Raw genomic sequence first — 22,479 nt, forward strand, 5'->3', positions numbered from 1 at the left:
TAGATTCGACAAAATATCAGTAGATTTCTGTTTTAGGAAAAAAATTTCGCCGCGGGCCGCAGGTTCCCAATTTTTCATAGTCAGCTTGTTTTTTTTAGGAAAAATATTTCGCCGCGGGCCGCAGGTTCCCTATTTTTCATGGTCGGCTCGTTTTTTTAGGAGAAAAAATTCGCCGCGGGCCGCAGATTCACAAGTTTTCATAAATGTCTAGTTTTTTTCCCGGCTGGTGGGAATTTTGTGAAATGAAGAAATATCAGTAGATTTCAGAAAATATCAGTAGATTCAGTATATTGCCAAAAATATCAGTAGATCTACTGAAATTTCAGTAGACATGGCAACGCTGGTGACATCAACGCGGTTCCAGGCGAGGAATGCTATTTGCACATCACTCATTGTACACGCCGAAAACCCGAACTGAGCCGATGATCGCCGAAGCAATCGCGACGGTACGTGCACGTGACTACTGTCACGTGCTTCGGCGTTCATCGGCTCAGTTCGTGGCGATCGTTCACTTCGGGTTTTCTGCGTGTGTCAGGCTAGCGTGAAAATTCTGTCTCTGTCGGATAGTGGCGGGCACATACGAATCGTTCCGCGGGCGCCATGGTGCCCGCGAGCACGGGGTTGGGAACCTCTGTTATAAGGTATTCACAATGATCCTGAAGACAAAACTGGAAGGTTACGCGGAAAACATAGTAAGTGAATACCAAGCTGACTTCAGGGCAGGAAGGTCTACAATGGATCAACTCTTCACAGTTTGCCAAATACTGGAAAAATTCTGGGAATTTGATGTGGAAATTTATCAGCTCTTTGTTGATTTTAAGCAGGCATTTATGACAGCATCGACCGAGAAAAACTATACACTGTCCTTCTGGACTTTGAAATCCCACCGAAACTAGTCAGGCTTGTTAGAATCACACTGCGGAATACACACTCCCAGGTGAAGGTGAATGGCCAACTGACGGAGGGCTTTGAAGTATCTCGGGGTCTAAAGCAAGGAGACAGATTGGCTCTCATGCTGTTCAACTTAACCCTCGAATCCGCTATCAGAAAGTCTCAAGTGAACAGGAGTGGCACTATATTAAGCAGACCGAGCCAACTGGTTGGCTACGCAGACGACCTCGACATGATGGGCAGATCCATACAGATTGTGAAGAAAGAATTTGACCACCTCCAAAGGGCCGCACTAGAGATTGGCTTAAGAGTAAATGAAAACAAAACTAAAGTCATGGTACAAAGCCGACAAAATCAGAGTGGGCTGGGCCAAAGTTCCAGTTTTGGAAAACATCAATTTGAGGTTGTCAACCGGTTCACATAATTGGGTTCCAATATTACAAAAGAGAATGAGGAACTGGAAGAAATAAAAGCCGGAATAACCGCTGCAAATAAATCGTACTTCTCATTGCTGCCCATATTCAAGCCCAGAAATGTCCACAGAAAAACTAAGACCCGGCTCTATAAAACCGTCATACGCACAATCGTTGGATACGGGTGCAAGTCATGGACACTAAATATGAAAGCAGCTGAAATGGTGGACTGCTTTGAGAGAAAGATCCTGAGGCGGATTTACGGACCCATGAATGATGGTGGGGAGTGGAGAATTAGGTACAACACGGAACTATACCGCTTATACCAAGATTGAAAACTCTCCACGTTCATAAAACTCCAGAGGCTAAACTGGGCAGGCCATGTCCAGCGCATGCCTGAGTCACGGATACCGAAGAAGATCCTTGAAGGAAACCCAGGAGGGAAAAGGCCAGTGGGAAAGCCACGCACACGATGGGATGACAACATTAGAAAAGATGCCAACTAGCTGCTAGAAGAACTGGAAAAGACGTGCGGAGGACCGTTCCGGCTGGAGGACGGCCGTATAGGAGGCCAGGGATCGACTTGGGCTGTAGCGCCATCGAAGAAGAAGAAGAAGGACCGACCTATTCAATTGTATATTTACATTAAACGTAATGATCGTCTTGAAAAAGATTTGCCTGCTATTTTTTATACAATTCGATTTTTCATTTATGCATGAATTTCGTCGTTTTCGTTTGCGCATCGATTGGTAAACATAATATGAAAAACCAAAGAAAATACACATGCATAATATGTCGTCATTATTTTAAAATATATTATATAGTAATAGGTAATAAATATTTTCTCTTCAAAATGAAACATTCGCGTGCCATGCAAAATCATCTCGCGTGCCACTCGTGCCATAGGTTTGCTATCACTGACCTAGATCAAAGACATTGCACGGTTGCATCTCTTTGACCTAGGTAGAAGATAGAAACTTTTTTGATCGACCCACGACCCCCTCTATAAAAAAATGTTCAAAAAGGAAAATAACTTATGTAGGTACCTATGTTATTCTTACATGATTTATTTTATTTTGACAAAATCAATTTTTTACATAATAAACCTATGATAATCAGTGGCGCACCCAGGATTTAATATTGGGGGGGGGGGGGGCCCAAGGAAGAAAATGTAAATTAGTCCCATAGGCTCTTTATCTTCTTGACAGCCTAATTTCTCGTTTATCAGCCCTTTATCTATTGCACTCGGTGTATCTACACCAGGGGTTCCCAACCCCGTGCCCGCGGGCACCATGGCGCCCGCGGAACGATTCGCATGTGCCCGCCACTATTCGACAGAGACAGAATTTTCACGCTAGCCTGACACACGCAGAAAACCCGAAGTGAACGAACGCCACGAACTGAGCCGATGAACGCCGAAGCACGTGACAGCAGTCACGTGCTCGTACCGTCCCGATTGCTTCGGCGATCATCGGCTCAGTTCGGGTTTTCGGCGTGTACAAGGAGTGATGTGCAAATAGCATTCCCCGCCTGGAACCGCGTTGTTGTCATTGTGATTGCGATTGCTGCCCCGTTCGGGTCGCGACAGTTAGCTATGAGACAACTTCGTCTGACGAAACACGAATTAGGAGTTTTGATATTCCTTCTATATAGTTCTAAAATGAGTGTACCGAGTAAAAGACAACGAACCTATAATTTTAACACTGACTGGGAGGAATCATATTGTTTCTTTAATGTGAAAAATAAATGCGTCTGTTTGTTGTGTGGTAGTATTATTGCAGTGCCGAAAAAACATAATGTTGAACGACACTTTCAGACAATTCATGCCACTTTTGATGTGAATAAAATTGAATCATTTTTCGGTTCGACATATTTATGCGAATCATTGTTTTCAAACATGAACTTAGTAAAATCAAGATATAGATCTCGACTCACCGATGAGCATCTTTATGATCGTTTGCTAACAGGATTATCATCATACTCTCCTAATTATGAGACACTGGCCAATGATATACAATGCCAAAGATCACATTGACATATTGATATTCTATTTTTTTATAAAATGTTTTCTTTGTATTTTTTTGTTTACTTTGTTTACGTTTCGTAAATACATTTCTCTGTATGTAAACATTTTTGTTTATTATTTATTAATAAATTATGAATATAAGAAAATAAATTATGGGAAAATGAGAAGTTATGGAAGGAGTTTGTCGATTAAAAATAGGTGGTGCCCGCCACCCTACCGATATTTTAGAATGTGCTCTAGAGTACAAAAAGGTTGGGAACCCCTGATTTACACCATGGTCCCCACATCCTGAAACAGGCCCTCAGGCTAGGATATTTGGCGGGCCCCCTACCTACCGCTAATATTAAAGGCATTGTGAAACACTACATTAACGTTTTTCAAATTGTGTTTTAGTTCAAATTAAGGGTACTTGTACAGTGAATTATTGGCGATTTTAAATACATCTACATTAATAATGGAGCTGTCGAGTATCGACACATAATAATCAAAAAATACATTGCACAATTATATAATTAAAAATGTTCATGGCCATGAAGTATAATAGCGCCAGGCGACTTTTTTTACTATTAAAGCTAATTTATGATGTGTGCTTATTTCACCTATCTGGTCAACCCGACACGCCGGGCACCTCACAGCGCCCGGGACCCCAGGCTAGAGCCCTTTCAGCCCTCCCCAGCCATGACCTACACCACTCCGGAATTCGGGTGGACACCGAGAATTTTTTGACAGTTCTATTGGGATTGGGTTTCTAAAAAAACCTGACATTAGTGTTTAGAAATTTTTGTGTTAAAAATTAAAATCTAAGAAAATTTTCTAAAAAGGGTGCTGGAGAATTACAAATCATTTTTTTGTCGTATTTTTATTTTTCTAAGCCCAAAGGTATAGTTTATTTATTGGATTTCAATTTTAATGTTTAAAATCATTCTGATAATTTTCATGTTTGGGGGGTGCCAGGGCCCCTTGGCCCCGCCCTGAGTGCGCCACTGATGATAATGATGTGCCTGATGATGCTTGGCTGGATTAGTAATGTTTAGTTCGAATTTGTTAGCTTTGTTGCCTCGGAATTTTACATTCAATTTTTATACCTACATAATAATATGCGCAATCAGGGCTCGAAATGGACCGGAACGCACCGGAGCGCCGTTCCGGGTCATAAAATCCTCAAAATTATCGCTCCGTCTCGTGAAAATATTAAATTGACCCTCTGAGCGAGATAATGTCATAATAAAAAAAAATCTAACACACTTTTTAAATATAAGTGTAGGTATACAATTAGATAACTTCATTAATATAAGATTTAATAGATAACCAAGTTAATATTATCATAAAATAATCGAGCGGCGCTCCGGTTCGTAGAATTTTCAATTTCGATCGCTGTAGCGCAATGCACATAAAAACTGAATCCGAAGCTAAACTTTAGTTACTATATTGTAATTACAAATGGTATTCCAAATGAAAATCTTATATCTATACTGCGTTGCAGTCAATAAATTTGCGATTGAATAGAATTGGTAGGTATCCATCGTCCACTTATAAGTGTAGACCGGTGGTTTCCAAACTTTATGTTACTACGCCCCCCTTTTAAAAAATCCAATCTTGGCGCCTCCCCCAGTTTATTTCATTAAATAATACAGACACCTTTTTAAATAGTCAACAATGTACTAATACAAATAATATGAAAAAAATAAAATAAACAAGGTTTTCTACATAATATATTTAACTATATCAAGTATGTATATCTATCATTTAAGTATATCAATCATCATATAGGTATCACGTCAAATTGCAACGCACACCACATATTTAAAATATTTTTAAAACACCTGAAACAAAGAATATTTTTTTACTAATAATGAAATATTATGAAAAGTGCATTAGCAAACTAACCAAGAACTCAGTAAATAGACTTTTGTTTGCTTCAATATATCTGGCGCATGGCGAACTTATTTAAGCTCCAATTTTTTATAAATGCCTTCACTCTGTCTTTTTAAATCAGTGAATGCATTAGTGGTCCTTGCATTGATTTATTCACTCATTTTTTTTAATTTCAATCAAATAGACAAGTGTAACAACAAAATTATCATTCCTAAACAAATTTGCCTAAAATTTCAACATTATGATTTGACCCTTTTATTTAATTTTTTCAAGAGATAGCCAGCGCACTTCACAATAGTATTGAAGTGAGGTATTATAAATTTAATCTCCATATTTTCACACAGGTTTGCAAACAACCTTTTATAGGACTGTTTTTTTATGTTATTTATAACTAGCGACCGTTTTATAAACTACTAACTGACCCGGCGAACTTCGTACCGCCTCTGAATCAAGAAATAACTTATTAGCTGAATTTAATTCAGTTTTTATGAATACTCAAAATTAATTAAGTTCAATAAATGTGCAAAAATCAAATCAAAATGAAAAGTATTTTAATTACATTGAAATTAATGTAATTCACGTGGCAGCAAGGCATTTGCTTTATTGAAGTGAATAGATATGATTCGCGTAGCATTGTTGCACTACTTTCTGTTAAACTATTTGGTGGATGGGTTGCACTCGGGTCGATTCCCTTCATTGAAGTAACTTGTGCTATACGACATTTTTCGTTTTGTTGTCAAGTGCGAGAACGAACAAAGTGGATGGTTTGCCGGCACGTGATCATGCTACGTACAGTTGACCGTGAGAGAAACATTCATTTTCTAGATTTAGGCCACAACGGGAACACTTTGTTGATGAGGTCGTCCTTCGTTGAGACGAAATTGCAAAAATTCAGCGGAAACAAAATCTATCCATTCGATTCGTCGACAGGAACACGGCCGTTACCGATAGTCAGCAATTGCTTGGAGAAATCTTCGGCAGATGGATCGTTTAGCAATGCAACGCATGTTTGTCGACAGCTGAAGTTTCTTCACATAGCGCCACAGAGTCGATGATTTGAGGCAGTGGTTTATTTCATCGGCAGCGGTCGATCTTGGAATGACTGGTAGTGTTTGGTGGAAATCACCAGATAGTAGAATCATTGCGCCTCCAAAACATCTTGATCGCAGATCTTTCATAGTTCGATTGAGTGCTTCCAATGCGCGTTTGTGCGCCATTGTGATGGTAGGTGGCATACCAGGTGATGAGTTTACTTGCTTCCAAACCTTTGGCCATTGCTGATTGTTTCGCAATGTTGCATGTCGGTTTTTGAGTCGTTTGAAGGTTTATCGGCAATTTCAACGCTGAATGAGCCGTTCAGCATCCTCCTAGCAACGTGGCCGCTATCCCGGAAGAAGCAACTGCTACATTAATTTCAGATCTCGCACGAACAGTGGCGAAATCATGAACATGAGGAATGTCTTCCCAGTTCTACCGGGCGCATCGAGGAAAAATAAGCCACCATTTTCATCATCAATTGCCTTCATTAACGTATCGTACACTTCCTTCTGTTGGGGGTTTAACAGTGGTACATTCGTTCGAACTGATTGGTTCAATGCATCTCAATCATATTCATGTTCACGTTCCAATTCTCGATTGAAAGCGTCATTCATTCCACGATCAGGCGTTGGCATTCCTAACTTGACTAACAAACTGCCGCACATGAGATAACACATGTCTTCGATCAAAAGCAAAGCCTGGTTATGTATTTCCTCATTCACTTCGAGATCGGGATTCTCTGAACTGACACGAATTCGATGTAAAATGTCTTCTGACATGTCATCCTTGTACTTGTTCCACAGCTCAGGTGGATTTGATGGGAAGCATGTCGAAATAATGATAGCAAATAATGTGCGTATCTGACTTGGAGATGCAGAAACAAATGCTTTAGCGATATGATTGTCATGTCCCAATGAGTATCATTTTCAAGCAAATTGAGCTTTTGACATGCAGCACAAAATGTTGGGCACACTACACCATTGACACGGCCCACGAACATTTACCAGCAACAACCGCAAGTAGAATCATTCGCCATTCTTCGGATGAACTGTTTAAATGCGACCAAGAGCATCAGTAGAATGCACATCCGGATGATCAGGAACCGCATCGCCTTGCTTCCGACGTTGAAATTTCTTCGATGAAGCGTTCCAAGTGTAATAACGTGGCATCTTAGAGTAGAACAACGTTCGTGCAAACGGATCGCTTTGGCAAATCGAAAAGAAACTGGTCAATGTTGGCGCTGGAGATATTTCAGCACGTTGAGCAACATTCGATGCGTTGAAATAAACTTGTTGACCATTCTCCAGATGCACCGCCAAATGTACAGGAGTGGGATGACGTTCATGAATGGGGAATGAGACAATACGCCAAATTGCTTCATTGCAGCTCACATATCGACCAACTTGATAGTGCGTGATTTCATCGTTGGTATTGGGAGTTTGAACGCCAAAAACTACAATATCGCTGTCTTTGGTGACATATTTGCAGATGTATTTGATGGACTTCACTGAATTGCAAAACTCCACGTTGCAATGCGCCTTAAATGGTTTGGAAAAAAGTGGCGAATACGGAACAATCCAAGTGTTGTCGACCACGATATCGTTTCACTTCATTTTCGTTGTGATAGTTCTACCGTTATCATTGGGTGGTCGACGCCGATACAGTGGATAACCATGTTTATAATATATGTTTATAACCATAGTTGTCAGCATTTTGACATATCATCAAATGATAAACACTGGAAAATTAATCACATAATTCAAAATTACATAATGAAGCAGTTATCGATGCACACACAAATTTGATAACCTCACAAAGTGAACATCTTCGAAGGCAACTTACCGTTTGAAAATCACGATCGAAATAGCTATTTGCGCACCTAGCTGGTAATCGGCTCGATTATTCACGTAGATCCAGCGCTCGGAATGGAGCGGAACGCCTCGGAGCGCCGTTCCTGTTCGTGGGATTTCCAAGGATGGCGTTCCTGTTCGTTAAAACCTCGAAAATGGCGTACCGGTTCGTAAAATATCCGACGGACAGCGAGTCGTCTAGTAAAATCCTCAAGCGTCGTACTTAATATTATTACGTTCCGGGTTAGATTTAAAATTTACGAAAATGAATTGATAGGTACAAAGGTACAAAAACATAAATATTTTTTTTATTAAAAAATAATTTTGCTGGTTTAGAACCACTGAATTTTCTATGACCCGTACATAATGTACTTAAGTTTTTTTGAAATAGTGATAGAGTAAATGTAAGACAACGTATTTGAGAACTAACCTTTTTCAAGACAATACTGTTTTCAACGAATTTGGCATTGAATGCACTAATAGACAGACCCTTTTGCGTCAATGGTGATAGAACAATAAAATTGTATACAAAGAAATGCACTGGGTAAGATTTATTGCATTGTCGCACGTTATGGGACAATAATTATTTTGAAAAAAAAAAAATGTTTTTATGATTGTAAGGAAATGTTGGAAGCTATTTTACATTGGAATGTAGATTTACTGTAGTATTAATTTATAAAACGAGACATTTATTTTTTTGCAAGTTCATACATATTATTTTAATACAGTTAAGGTTCAGGTGCATGCCTAAATATAGTGAGTTAATAACGTAATAGTTATAATGCACACTGGAACTTTAAAATTTTTAAATGAAACACATTAAATACATGTATTATCTTTACTCTATAAATGACTTAATTAATTTGTTAAATATTGCACAAAAATAACATAGTAAAAATAGTGTGAATAAAACTACGTGCCCTACCTAAGTATCTACCGAGATAGGTAGGTATACTATATCTGTCCTACCGAGGGCTGAAATTCTTGAGCACGTTTATGGTAGCCAATTGTTTTTTGTAATGAAACTTTAAATTTTGTATCGAGACAACCATAATTGACCGAATTGTCCATTTATCATATTATTATGTTAGCGAAATTTACATGGGTTTGACGCGTTCATAGTTTTTGTATTTCATAATGCAATCGGGGTCGTTCATTGGTCGTTTATCAATATTTAACCCAATGCTTACGGGCCCTTTTGATTAATTTTGTAATTAACGTGTTAATTTGCATTTGAAAAGTAATTAGCAAAAACACAATTTTGTGCGGCCCGTAAACATTGGGTTAAGTTGTATGCAGCCAATGATAAGCGTTTTCATCAGAGAAAGCAACAAAATTAGACTCCTTATTTTTCCAAATTTAATCATTTTAAGTTGTGTTTTTTTGGTTTCCCATTACCTAACCCCCATGCTTTGCTGCTCTACACTAATTTATTTTTTATATTTCTTACATTATTGATGAATTAATGAAGTTCAGCGGAAATACTTTGCAGTGAAAAACTAAGTAGGTACCGAGAGAGATGGAATAAAATAAGGGAGGCCTTCATCCAGCACTGGATCGACCGAGGTTGATGGGTTGGGTTCTAAATAATTATTATTGCATACATGAAAAAACCTAACTATTGGAGCTGCTTTGCTAAATGTTTAAATTTCCGAAAAACATGTGCTCTGACATCGTTTAAAAACTCTTTGTAGGTACTTAATAGCTTAAATTGTTGTTTAATAATTTATAAGGGGGTAAAATATTTCATATTAAATAGTAAATACAGTCATGCTTTTCCTTGTGACCAGAACATACGTATTTGCTGTTTTACCTACCTACTCAACGTTACGGAATCGCCAGATAATAATTATTTATCCTAATGTATTATAATATTTTACATTGAGTGACAAAAAAAAATATCATTTCCTCATATATTTTTATTGTTTTAATTTTATATGGATATTTTTCGGGTTGAATGAACTGTGTTTTTGATGGTTAAACTAACAAAATAATACATTTAATAACTGAAATCAAATAATTCCATAATTAATATAGATAAATATTCGTGAACATCGTATGCATGTTAAATTTTTTTGTATTGTTTAAGGTACAATACGAAATAAAAATATTTAAATAAATCAATCAGAATCCAACGGGATAAATATATGAAAAATTTCCCTGTATATAACAATTTCTATAACATTGGAAACCTATTAGAATAAATTATCCTACATGTCCACATGATGTAAATATTTTTTTTCTAATAATATGTACCTACACTTCTGAGGTTGTTTAAAATGATTCATATTTAATAAAGAATGCTACATTTGTAAAACTTGTGTATTAGATATTTTTTTAATTAATTTATTAAATACCATGCCCTTGCTTTTTCGTATACGATGGATTTTAATTTGATTAAAAAATAGTTTACCTTAATCAAAATATTTCGAATTTACGAAAAATCAGAGCTTTGAAAAAAGCGGCATGTATTTTGTTTAAGCCGAAGTATCTTCACTCATATTTCTATCCACTCTTAGTTGCATATTTTTATTCAAACTGCTAAAGAAACCAATGGGAAATTGTGATTAGTGTGTCTATTATTTCATGTATTTTAATAATGTTTCCCACTCCAATTAGATTCATATACGTTTAGTTATTTATATTTGTATAATTATTAATGTATTTTTTAGAAAACGATTTCGTAAACTAAAATGACTATATTTGTATGTTACCACTAATTGTTATAGCCGATAGCGTATTGGGAGAAGATGATGATGAAAAAAGTACATCATGTAAAACTAAAAGATATTTTTATGTTACAGATATTATTATATCTAATATCACACATTTTTGGAAAATTGTCGAGCGTTCCTGTTCGTGAAATTTTCCATTTCGAGCACTGCGTAGATCGATTGTCAAATGAAGTTCGAATGATGGTTTTTGAAATTGGTAGGTAAATAATGAGCAAAACCAGCAATGAGATCATGTAATTTTATCCTTGGCTTTATTTTTGGACGCTGTCGTCGAAGTAAAAAAGATTCAGGCAGGACAACTTCCTCCAAAATTCGCCGGAGTATACAACAAAGTCTTTCGGGATTATCTGAGGCTGAACTGAATCAACTGTCAAAGGATAGATATGGGATAGATAATGCACACAACGCCTTTCATTTGTTTGTTTGTTTCTTGTTTATTCTTTCTTTCATGTATCGTTGTATATGGATTTAATTTTTTTGTGATTTTCTTTTATTTTCGATTGCGCGTTCATTTTTCAAAATGTCAAAATGTATGAGAAAATTAATTTTCTTCATATTTTTTTTCCCGTGAATTTTTCCGATGTTTTAATAGTTATTCTGCTATTCGAGGCTGAGATAAATCCAACAATGCAAAGATCGTAAAAAACGGTCCAGCCGTTCTCGAGTTATAAATGGTGTAACTAACCCGACTTTCTTTTATATAATATAGATGGATTTGCAAATTGCAAACCTGTGGCCTCCCTTTGCATCCCTCCGCGCCTCTCAGTTTGGAAATCGCTGGTGTAGACGATGTTGAACGTGACTTCACTGTAGGTTTTTTGAAGTACACCCGATCCTCTTTTTGCAGGGCTTTTTTTGCACTGTTTCGAAATAATTTTGTGTTATTTATATTGGTCACTACAAAGACAATGCACATAGTCTAATCTCTTTGGGTCACCACGATATTATTATTGTTGTGAATAATATTAATTTAAGTACAGTGCGAAATCTTTTAGGCGGCGGCTTGGGGAACTACACCCCCTCCTCTCGTTTTTCAGTACTTACAATCAGGGAACTCAGAAATAATTTCTTTTCCGTGCTACTTTGAAATCAAAAACCATAGACAAGATACAACACGAGCGCCCAGGTCTCACGTTAATGCCAGCGCTCCATTGGCGAGCCAAAAGTCCGAGGACAATAAATCGTCCGATTTGTCTATGCCCTGCTACTGATCAATGAACGAATAAAAAAGTCGAGCTGTCAAAAGTCAAAAATTGCGATTATCGTAATGTCTTCTGATAACCCTATAATTTTGTGTTATTTATATGTAGACTTGCGTAAAATAATATAGCAGTGAAAACAACACAAGATTTACGTTTTCTTTTATGAATTTCATAAATACAAATAAAAAAATAATTGGTAAATCTCTCATTTTATAATGTGTAAATTAACAAATAAATCAATGAAAATGTTTAAAACAATTACAGATTTTTTTGCGGTCCGAATGATTGCGTATTAATTTGAAATAGAATTTGCATTGCGATCGACGGACGAAGTCTGGCAACTCGGAGAGTAAAATATCAAACATGTTTGAAATCCAACGAGCCTGGTCTGCGGATTAAAAAGTCCGCAGACCTGGGGTGCTCCACGCGAAAAAAAAGTCCGAAGACTGTAAATCGTCTGACTTGCGTGCCAATGGAGCGCCGGCATAAAGATTTCACAATCTATACATTTAATTTATTAATATAATATTACTTTTACTGAATTTTGAAAACCTACCTACCTAATTTTTAAATGTGGTGTTTATACAGTTCTATTTGGTTCTATATAATACCATAATCATAATAAAAATTGGGAATAAAAAAATATATTCTGGTAACATTAACATAGAAGCAGAAGCCAATGAGCGAGAAGTAAATAAAAATCTCGCTAACGGTTATCCAGAACAGATGTGATTTGAAAAACGTCGTTGGGGTTTGGTTTACATATATTATTGAATAAGTTTTTGATTTTGACATATTGATGAAACAGGGGGTCTACACCTCACCCGCTGGATTAATAATTTACTGATTAATTTTCCATTAACATAACCATTCCCACGGGAGATAAAGATACACAGATACGCAGTAATTTGCAAAACGATGGAACATAAAAGCAGACTCAACCATCAGGTATGTCTCAAAATGAAATGCCTATATACCTATCTAGTATTGTTGCATGTTAAATTTCATAACGGGCACTAATTCTTTTCCGTTATATATGTGACTAACTCATTTTTTCTATAGGCGATCAACGGACAAGACAATGCATTTGTGACTAAAGCCAAACAAACTCTCAAAGGAATCGGTGTTGAAACCAATACGACCAAGCGGCTTATTTTGAGAGATATTAGCAGTAATATTCGATTACAAGCGCCGTTAGTTAAGAGCAAGCCCCAAGTTTTGGCTAATGAGAAAGATTCAGTGGTTCCTGCCAATGCCAGACCTGTAACCCGCAGGTTTGTTATTTCAAATATAGTTTTGACAAATGTCTACTTTATTTTTTTAATAGTATGAAGAGGGCATACTAATATAAGGCTAAAAAATATGCTTTACTCCTCTGAAAGAATTGCAGTTAGTGCGAAAACCTCCCCATGAGGCTTATATTTCATTAGAGTCATTAGACATTAGCAGTTTTGAGTTGCATTATGACTGAGATTCGTAAACACATAATATGATTTGCATCCTGGCTATCCTCGTTTGGGTGTACAACATTTGACTTTCATTAACATGGAGGGCTTTTGGTAGCGGACGCCCTTAAAAAATTGTTTTTTGCAGGCAGATATATAAGCAGTCTACCTACATTTAATTTTGTTTACTATTATATTGATTTTTCATGGAAGGCTACCCATCAATTACGGACAGTTTTTAGACTCCAGAGGTTTTATTTTAAATGTAATTAGGTATATTTGTTTCATTGAATACTTATTTCACCCTTCGTGCTCCAGCATCGGAACACAAGGCAAGAACAAGCACAAGGTAACATCACATCCCTCAGTCCATATTCATGGCCTGCACCTCCTGCTGTGTGAGACTGTAAGTGTTCATAGATTGCTTTAGTAGCATCGTTAGAGTGAGGCAACGGCTACTGAATCCATGCGGCTGTACCACAAGGGTTTGGGGCACCCATACAAATTTACCTAAGCCTCAAAGTCATCCGTGTTAAATTTGGACTAATGTTACTATACTTTTTATTGTTTCTTTTTTAGCTACAAAAATGTGGTTTCGAAAGTGGATACGAGGCTTATCAATAAACCTCAAGGGTTTACGGGAACTTCCATCTATCAAGAGAATGAAAAACCACTGAGAAGGGAAGAAAGTACTGTAAGTCATGCGGCAAGGGCTGGTGCAATTACCACTAAACTAAAACAGACTAAGGTATTGATTTTATGACAAATACATTTAAAAAAAGTTATGGAAAATGGTATCCACCTGATTCGTGTTAAAATGGTTTAATATCTTTTCATTGTCTAGTTGCTAGGTTGAAATTTATGATAATTTTATAAAATTTATCATTTGAGGGTTTTAGTTTAAAAGTCGGTAACTTGAATATTCCGCCATTTTGAGATAATTGAGAAAAACCGTCAAGTACATATTTAAGAAAATAGAATATCGTCACCGTTCAGGCAAAAGTCACCAACCCTAAAAACATAGTTTTGAGATATCGCAATTTTAAAGTTTGAAAATGCAGGAAAAATCAGATTTTGATGTTTTTAAGGTTTTATCTACATTAAATTATTTTCTCATGTCTTCTTAATAATTTCTTTAAGGTAATTTTACTTTTTGATGCTAATTAAAACATCTGGAAGGTTTTGAAGGAGGCAAGGTAGCTCAATTATGGTTTGGTGACTTTTGCTTGTTAATAATCTGAACAATGTTAGCCAAAAGAAGGATCAGTAAAATTCACCATCCATAGTATAGTGACTTTTGCTTGTATATTTATAACGAAGAATTTTTTTTTTGTATAGTCAATAATGTCTATTCACCCATAATGACTTTTGCTTGTTAAGATTTTATCGAAAGTCATTTAGTGAAAAACAAATAATTCAGATTTAAGCAAAATTTTACTAACTAATGTACTGTGGTGAGTTTTGCATCTTAAAGAACATAATTTTATGCTTCGGGTGACATACTCAACTCAAAACTGCCATTTTCAGGGTTGGTGACTTTTGCCTGAACGGTGACGATATAATAGTTTTGTTTAAACATCCTTAGTAAACAATTAGAAAAGGCGAACAGTGAAATACAAGGTCCTCAATGTCATTAAAATGAATAAAAAATGGCAACTGATGAATACAAATGACTTTGCGATCAGCCTCCGGTTTTATTATATCTAACTAACAAACAAAGCTGGATTTGATATTTTCTGAATATAATATATAATATTTATATAGATATGATGGAATAATATAGAATCACAATCATGGAGAATATAAAAAAAAACTATTTATAATCATTTATTTATACGGTCAGAAACATACATGTATTATATTTAATGAAAATATTATTTCCATGAACAGATATCATAAGTTTAGTATGGCACACGGTATAAAACCACATATGGTTGCTGTCAGAACATTTTTTATATCTTTATATATGACATATTTGTTTTTCATACTCCTCTATATACCAGTTTGTGTTATTTTTAGATATCTAGTGTTGCAGCTAAAACTTTATCCAAAGAAAATTTGGTACTGAAAGAAAATGAGAAAAAGACTACTAAGCCTGTTAAAATAGACGGCCTGTTGAAAAGTCAAAATATTTTAAGTGTTCCGAAGAAACTAATTAAGACAGATGGAAAAGATGTAAAAAATGTAGTGTCTAAGATATCTATTAAAAAGGATTCATATTCAACTGAACTTTTGGAAAAAGTTGACGACATTGACGCGGGAGAGGAAAACAGTCCTATCTTGATGGGAGTATACATAAAAGATATTTATGGCTACCTGAAAGGATTAGAGTTGAAATATCCTATCCGTCCTCTTCATTTGGGTTATCAGGTGTGAATATACAAATTAATTTGTTACTTTCTCGTCCATTTAAAAAATTTATATTTTAGACTAGGAGAGATTTTTTGAGAGAGATGTCAAAGAATAAATGAGATTTTTTGTTTTATAAAAAAATCAGTTTGGATGGTTATAATATTATGTACACCCGATCCTCGTTTTGATCGGGGAATACGTACCAAAGACTACCGTATAAAACAAAACCGTGTAAAAAAAGATAAGGTGCCCATACAAAAATGGTAGATAGGTTCGGTTCCATTACTTAAAATCAACTCAAAATACGAAATTCTTGAACTCAAAAAATATATCGAATTTCTTTATTATTTATACATAAAAATACATAGTTTTCGATTTAAATTAAATTTAGCATAGAGAAATATATTCATTCAGTGTCGCTACTTGACAATAAACGTGCCCGTTTACTGCTGTTTTTTACTGGTTAAAAACACTCATTGCTGGAAATATTTAATGACGCTGACGCCGAAGCACGCGGCGCGTCTCGTATCGAACCCGAAGTGACTGACTAGTGACGTCATGTATGTATGTATGTATGCTGGGCGGTATCCGGTGACAATACATGTATGTTCCAGTGGCGTGCAGTCCATTGCAACCCAATTTTTTGTAAATATGTACATACGTATTTTTATTCTTTTTAGTTTTTTTTAAACCGTGTTTAAGCAAAAAAATCAGTGTAAATAATAAATAATAATCGGTACTAATGTTAAACTGTGTTATTTCGAAACCATGCAAAAAGAGGATCGGGTGTATATACTTACTTATTTCAACTTGACTACCAAACATTTTTTAGTATTTGATTTGACCTTCGTAAAAAGAACCCATGATGGCCGAGCGGTTGACATATCAGCTTTATAATGTTGTAGGTTCCAGGTTCGAATCCTGGATTTGGCAAATGCACATATTGTTTTTCATTGTGTTTGGAGTCAGAGTATTGACCTAATAGGTTCGGTAAGTGGCTTAAATCCATTTCTCATGAAAAAGAAAGGTTGTCCTTCATGCAAATTATATGTACTTAAATTACAATTATTATTTAGAACCTGTGTCTTATCTCAATATGGTTTTATTGATTGCATTCTAGATTTTTCTGTCATACATATTTATTATTACTAATCTAATATATAATGAAATATTGTTTGTAGCCACATGTGACTCCAAAAATGCGCGCGATGCTGATCGATTGGCTAGTGCAAGTGCATGACCAGTTTAAACTATTGCTGGAGACGTTGCATCTGACTGTTGCTATAATCGACCGATATTTACAAGTAAGATTGTCATTTAATTTTCATCATATTAGTTAATTATAATCACCATCATCTTATGTTCTCTGGTGCTTTCTTTTTCGAATATTGCTGACCAAATTGCAGTACTTGTCCTGGGCCCCCTTACAGAGTTTGTGTAACCAAAAGAATCTATTTCTGCCTATGCCGACCTTTACGTTTCCCTGCTGTTAGAGTAAATCATACATATTCCAGAAAATATGGCCAGAATATGCAGGTTTAAGCATTTGATAGTATCTATAAGTTCCCCATGCTTGTGTTTACATTTTGTTGGTGACATGATCAGTCTAGATTCTAGAAGATTTATCTCCTCTTGCAATTGTTTGGTTAGGGTATGAATAAATGGTCAACAAATAACGTTCATAAAAAATTCCACAATACTTTTACAATAATTGTTAGTCACATGTTATTCACTCACTGCCAGCCAAATTTTACTATCTAGGTAGATACCTCTAGGCCAGCTGTTTTTGGAATAAAATAAATCAAACAAAAAATATGAAATACACATAGAATGAAGAAAAATTTTGAAGCTAACAAATTTAGACGTTTCTCTATTTTTTTGTCAACATTTTCACATTAAAATAATAAGTATTGTTTTGAAAATATGTATACATAACCAGTGATATCAAAAAGTCACATCTTATTACTGAAGAGATTATATGCTCTTACATTAACTATTATTATCCAAAGATATGAATATAATCACAAATCAAATTCATATGCAAAAAAACAATGTTGCTCGATTGAATAAAATCACGGGACTTACCCGTATTCCGATTCCCGTATCGCATGTTTGCCGATAAGCGAACAGATGTTGGTACACCCCTAGCGGCGGCATATAACGAATTTCGAATGCAACACTTAATAACACTACATAAAATTATGGTAAAACATGGTAAAATTACTAGTCGATAGATGGTCATATACGAAAAAGTCAAAATAAATATTTAACAACTTGCTATGATGTCGACAAGATCTATTGAGTAAATTCGCTTATGTCCTGACAGTACATAAAAACTTTGGTGAATAATCTCGCTCGTGGCAGTTTAATAGGTATTTTAATTTGTGGCAATCTCTAATATTATTTTCCCATTAATGCAGGCTCCTAAACCAATTAAAAGAGATCAGATACAGCTTGTTGGAATCACCGCTATGTTTATTGCAAGTAAATATGAAGAGATGTATGCACCCGATATACAGGACTTTGTATATATTTCTGATCACGCCTACACCAAATTAGACATTTTGGAATGTGAAAAGTCTATTTTAATCACTATGGATTACAGCCTTGGAAGACCTCTGCAATTACATTTTTTGAGGAGGTAAATTATCCTTTTTTCTTTTCTACCTATTTTACTTGTCTTGCTTCGCTTTGGTTTTTCTATAAAGAGGACGTTTAATATCTGAAGAATGATTTTACCAATAAATTTCTTCAATACTGCTTATTTTTTATATTACAGTAATTGAAGTAATACTGTACATACTGTTTACCATAGTAATTCGATCTATATATTAATAGTTATAATTCATTAACGTGTACATATTACACAGAAGTTGGGATAGAATGAATTTATTTGAAAACCACCAGTAGACTCGAATGATGATTCACTGTTGAATGACTAAAAGTAGAAAGAACCTCAACTTCGTTCAATTCAACTTGCAAGTTGATCAACTTTGTTGAAATGTGGTTCTCATAATATGTCAATTGACATTCAACCGTCATTCAACACTGTTAAATGATAAAAATCGCTACTGGAGAATACAGCATTAGAGGCATTAATTTTTTTTAATAATCAATAATGTAATAATATTAAATCAGTGCATTACCGTAATATGCAATACTATGATGTATGCACTATCATTATATATAATATTATAAGCATACATGTTGCATTTTAATTAACCGAAAACTGAGTGCTGAACACGCCATGTAGTATATAAATATTTGTGTATTGCAGAGAAGCCATTTAGAATAAGCATTACATAAAGCCGGGTACTCATTAGCGAGTCGTAACTGTAACCATTCCAGTGGGTCTATTCTATACTTATCAACCGCTAAAGTGATAAAGTGATAAATATTATCAAACTTAGGGTAGGTTTGTATCAAAGTATTTGCACTTACTGTAACAATTACAATAAGATGTTTGTAATTTTTGCAATAAATGCTATATTTTAACAGTACTATCGATACGATATTTGGCTACTGGGGATTCTTTCACAAGTTTGTAGTATCTTTTTCGCATATCTAAAAATCCCATCATCACTATTGTACCAGAAGTCTATCAGGCGATCATCAATGGATTGAAAGAACATGTCATGGCAATGTATATTTATTTTCTGAAAAAAATAGGTACATCAACCCAAATCATCCATATTCATATTTGAGTACGTACCATAAGCACATTAATTAAAAGTTTCCTAAGTTGTGGTACAACACTATCTTAGTATTTTCACTGTTTGCGGTTAGAACGGGTGTCGCATTCAACGTCCACGAGCGACCGCGAACCGCCTTTTGATTCGCAGCAAACACCTTCAAACGGTGGAACGCTGCGAGCGGCCAACTTGCAAAATAATTATTTAGCGTCCACACTAGTTACTATATCTACAACGGTCACAGTTACGGCTCGCCGATAAGTACCCGGCTTAATATGTAACAGTTTTGGTTTGTTGTTAACATGTGTGGTAGGTATTTTTATTTGATATTGTCATTTTTACTTCATTCGGATTTACAATAATAAATTTCTCAACAGATTCATAAAAGCTGCTAATGTGAGATCGACCAGAATTCACGTACTGGCCAAGTTTTTGGTGGACTTATGTTTGGTGGAGTATCAAATGGCTCATTACAGGCCATCTGAATTAGCGGCCGCCGGCGTGTGCTTCTCTATAGCGATACTGACTTCGAATAAAACACTTGAAGCATGCTGGACACCCACTCTGAGCTTTTACTCTGGCTACTCGTATGCCTGTATTCATCCGATTATTAAAAAAATGGCTGGTATTTTAGCAGAAATTGACACTTGCAAATATACAGCAGTTACCAAGAAATATAATACATCCAAGTTCGGAAAGATTTCCTCGATTCCAGAGCTTAAGAAAGTCAAAGTAATTTCAGAATCGGCTCTTTGAATCTCGGATTAAAAAGAAATGTGATAAAATAATTTTGTATTTCAAATATTTTTTTGATTAATTCTTTTTAATCGGTTACAAAATGGCCACAGATATGATCAAGAAATCATCATATCGCAACTGTGTTGGTGAGGATGATTTCCCACGAACTTCTGTTTTTTATGACATATTGAAGTTTTTAATGTGTTTGTATTGTATTGATAATTTTAGTTTGATAGTATCTGTTTTAGTGTTTTTACTTGTTATTTTAAGTGTTTTATTTAATATTCATTAACGGCCCACATGCTCAGCGTAGGTCAAAATGGAGCTTTTATGGAATTTTTCAGAGCAATAACCCTGGACATTCCTTTAGAATGCTACGCAACGATATATCGTTGTTTTTGATAATGGCGAGGAATGCTAACAACGATCATCGTTTTGCTTTTGATGCCTGAAATGTTAAATTAATTTGGGAACATACTACAGCCTCAGCGGTACTAAACATTCTATCTATTTAGTTTTATTTTTGTGTAATATACCCTGATTGATATATTATGTTTTGTGACTAGGTTTAAAAATGACAACTATTGTATTTTTTTTCATCGCATCTGCATCTTTTAATAAAAACATTAAGTTCCAAATACAAATTTCAGTTTACATTATAAACGTATTTCATTTTTGATTTGTTTACAGTAAAATTTTTGGTGGAAGGGCATTGTTTTATTTTATTTTATACATTTGAAACAGTGGGAAAAGTATTTTAGAGCAGTGTTTCCCAGATACACGGATCGTCACTCCCTGAAGGACCGTAGATTTTTTATTAAATTAAAGTGGATTTGTACTATATAAAAACAATTTTATTTATAAAAAAAATAATGAAATAAAAATCATTTGCAATATTTTAAATATTCCGATAAACAAACACCATGAAGACCCTTTCACAAATCAAAATATTAAATTAAAATTAAAATAATATTTTGAAGTAACCGATTGTTTCCAATAGCTGTTAAAAATCAAAGCTCGGTAGTTCGTTTCGCTCGCACACCTGATCGTCAGTATGATAGAGCGAGAAAGAGAAGTTCAAATAATTTTAACGGTAAATGCAGCACGGGATATCTAATTGCCTCATTATCTATTCAAAACGATAAATTAATTATGAAACTTGTTTTCATAATATTCTGATTTCAAAGAATCAGTTGGAGTGGTAACATGTCTAAAAACAATTTAATATTTTCATTTATCGACAATAAATGGTAGCAATTCTCGTCCGGATTTTGAAAAACATCGTATCAGCCAAAGGCTTAAATGTTGTAGATAATGGGCACGATAAACACATTTGAAAATAATTCTACGAATAATGTTTGCTTTATAATAATTATTGGCCTAAGAATAAGGTAGTATTTTTTTGAAATACTCCATTTCTATTGACATTTCCCAGTGGCTAAGCTACAACATACGGCCGTAGCCATAAATTGACAAACGATAAATGAAGTAGGGAGTAAGATCATGTTAACGCGCATGTTTGAACATGTACCTAACGGAAAAAAAAATATTTTTTTAAAAACGATTAAAATAAATATAAAGGATAATAAGGCTTCAAAATTATATAAATATATTATCTACAACGTTTAAGGAATGTCCAGGGTTATGCTCTGAAAATACCATAAAAGCTCTATTTTGACCTACGCTGAGCATGTGGGCCCTTAAAGAATGAGAAAATGATGTTTTTCATATTTGGAATTTTATTATTTATTTTGTTCCATGAATACATTCACATTTAATTGTGTCGTTCAAAAACACATTTACATTAATAAATTAATATTATATAACTTGACAAGAGGAAATGTAATGTGTTTTGAATAATTGAATGTATATTATTATATTTAGTGCATTTGGAACATTCCATAATTAATATAGAGTGATAACTGCTTAAATCTTTTCTGATGATATAGAAAGATATCGGCAGGTATAATAATTATATTTTAAAACTAGAATTCCTTATTTCAAAGCATGATTAAAATATTGTATGCAATTCAATTTCTGAACTATTTTTTATTCTGACTACTAATGTGACTTAAAATATGGTATTTCTAAAATTATCAATCATCATTTTGACTGATAAAGTTATTTCAATACTTTGGGGTATTTTAATGATAATATGATATTATAATGTAATGTAATAATGTAAATATTTTGAATGGCAAATAAAGGAATGAATTGAACTG

The 22,479-nt window shown here is 34.8% G+C and overlaps 1 protein-coding gene across 1 annotated transcript; it reads left to right on the forward strand.

Annotated features, from left to right (window-relative positions):
* The first annotated feature begins 331 nt into the window (after window positions 1-331).
* Window positions 332-22,479, forward strand: LOC147072220 (G2/mitotic-specific cyclin-B2-like). Its single transcript, XM_085946712.1, has 9 exons — window positions 332-394; window positions 938-1,201; window positions 13,093-13,304; window positions 14,055-14,223; window positions 15,495-15,845; window positions 17,009-17,131; window positions 18,248-18,468; window positions 19,897-20,566; window positions 21,947-22,479. The coding sequence occupies exons 1-8, from the start codon at window positions 332-334 to the stop codon at window positions 20,273-20,275; spliced, it is 1,782 nt and encodes a 593-aa protein (XP_085802838.1). The 3' UTR covers window positions 20,276-20,566; window positions 21,947-22,479.

The sequence above is a fragment of the Rhyacophila brunnea genome, unplaced genomic scaffold, assembly GCF_057557595.1.
Source record: "Rhyacophila brunnea isolate RB1 unplaced genomic scaffold, BYU_Rbru_1.0 scaffold_2, whole genome shotgun sequence".
In the NCBI taxonomy this organism is placed as follows: domain Eukaryota; kingdom Metazoa; phylum Arthropoda; class Insecta; order Trichoptera; family Rhyacophilidae; genus Rhyacophila; species Rhyacophila brunnea.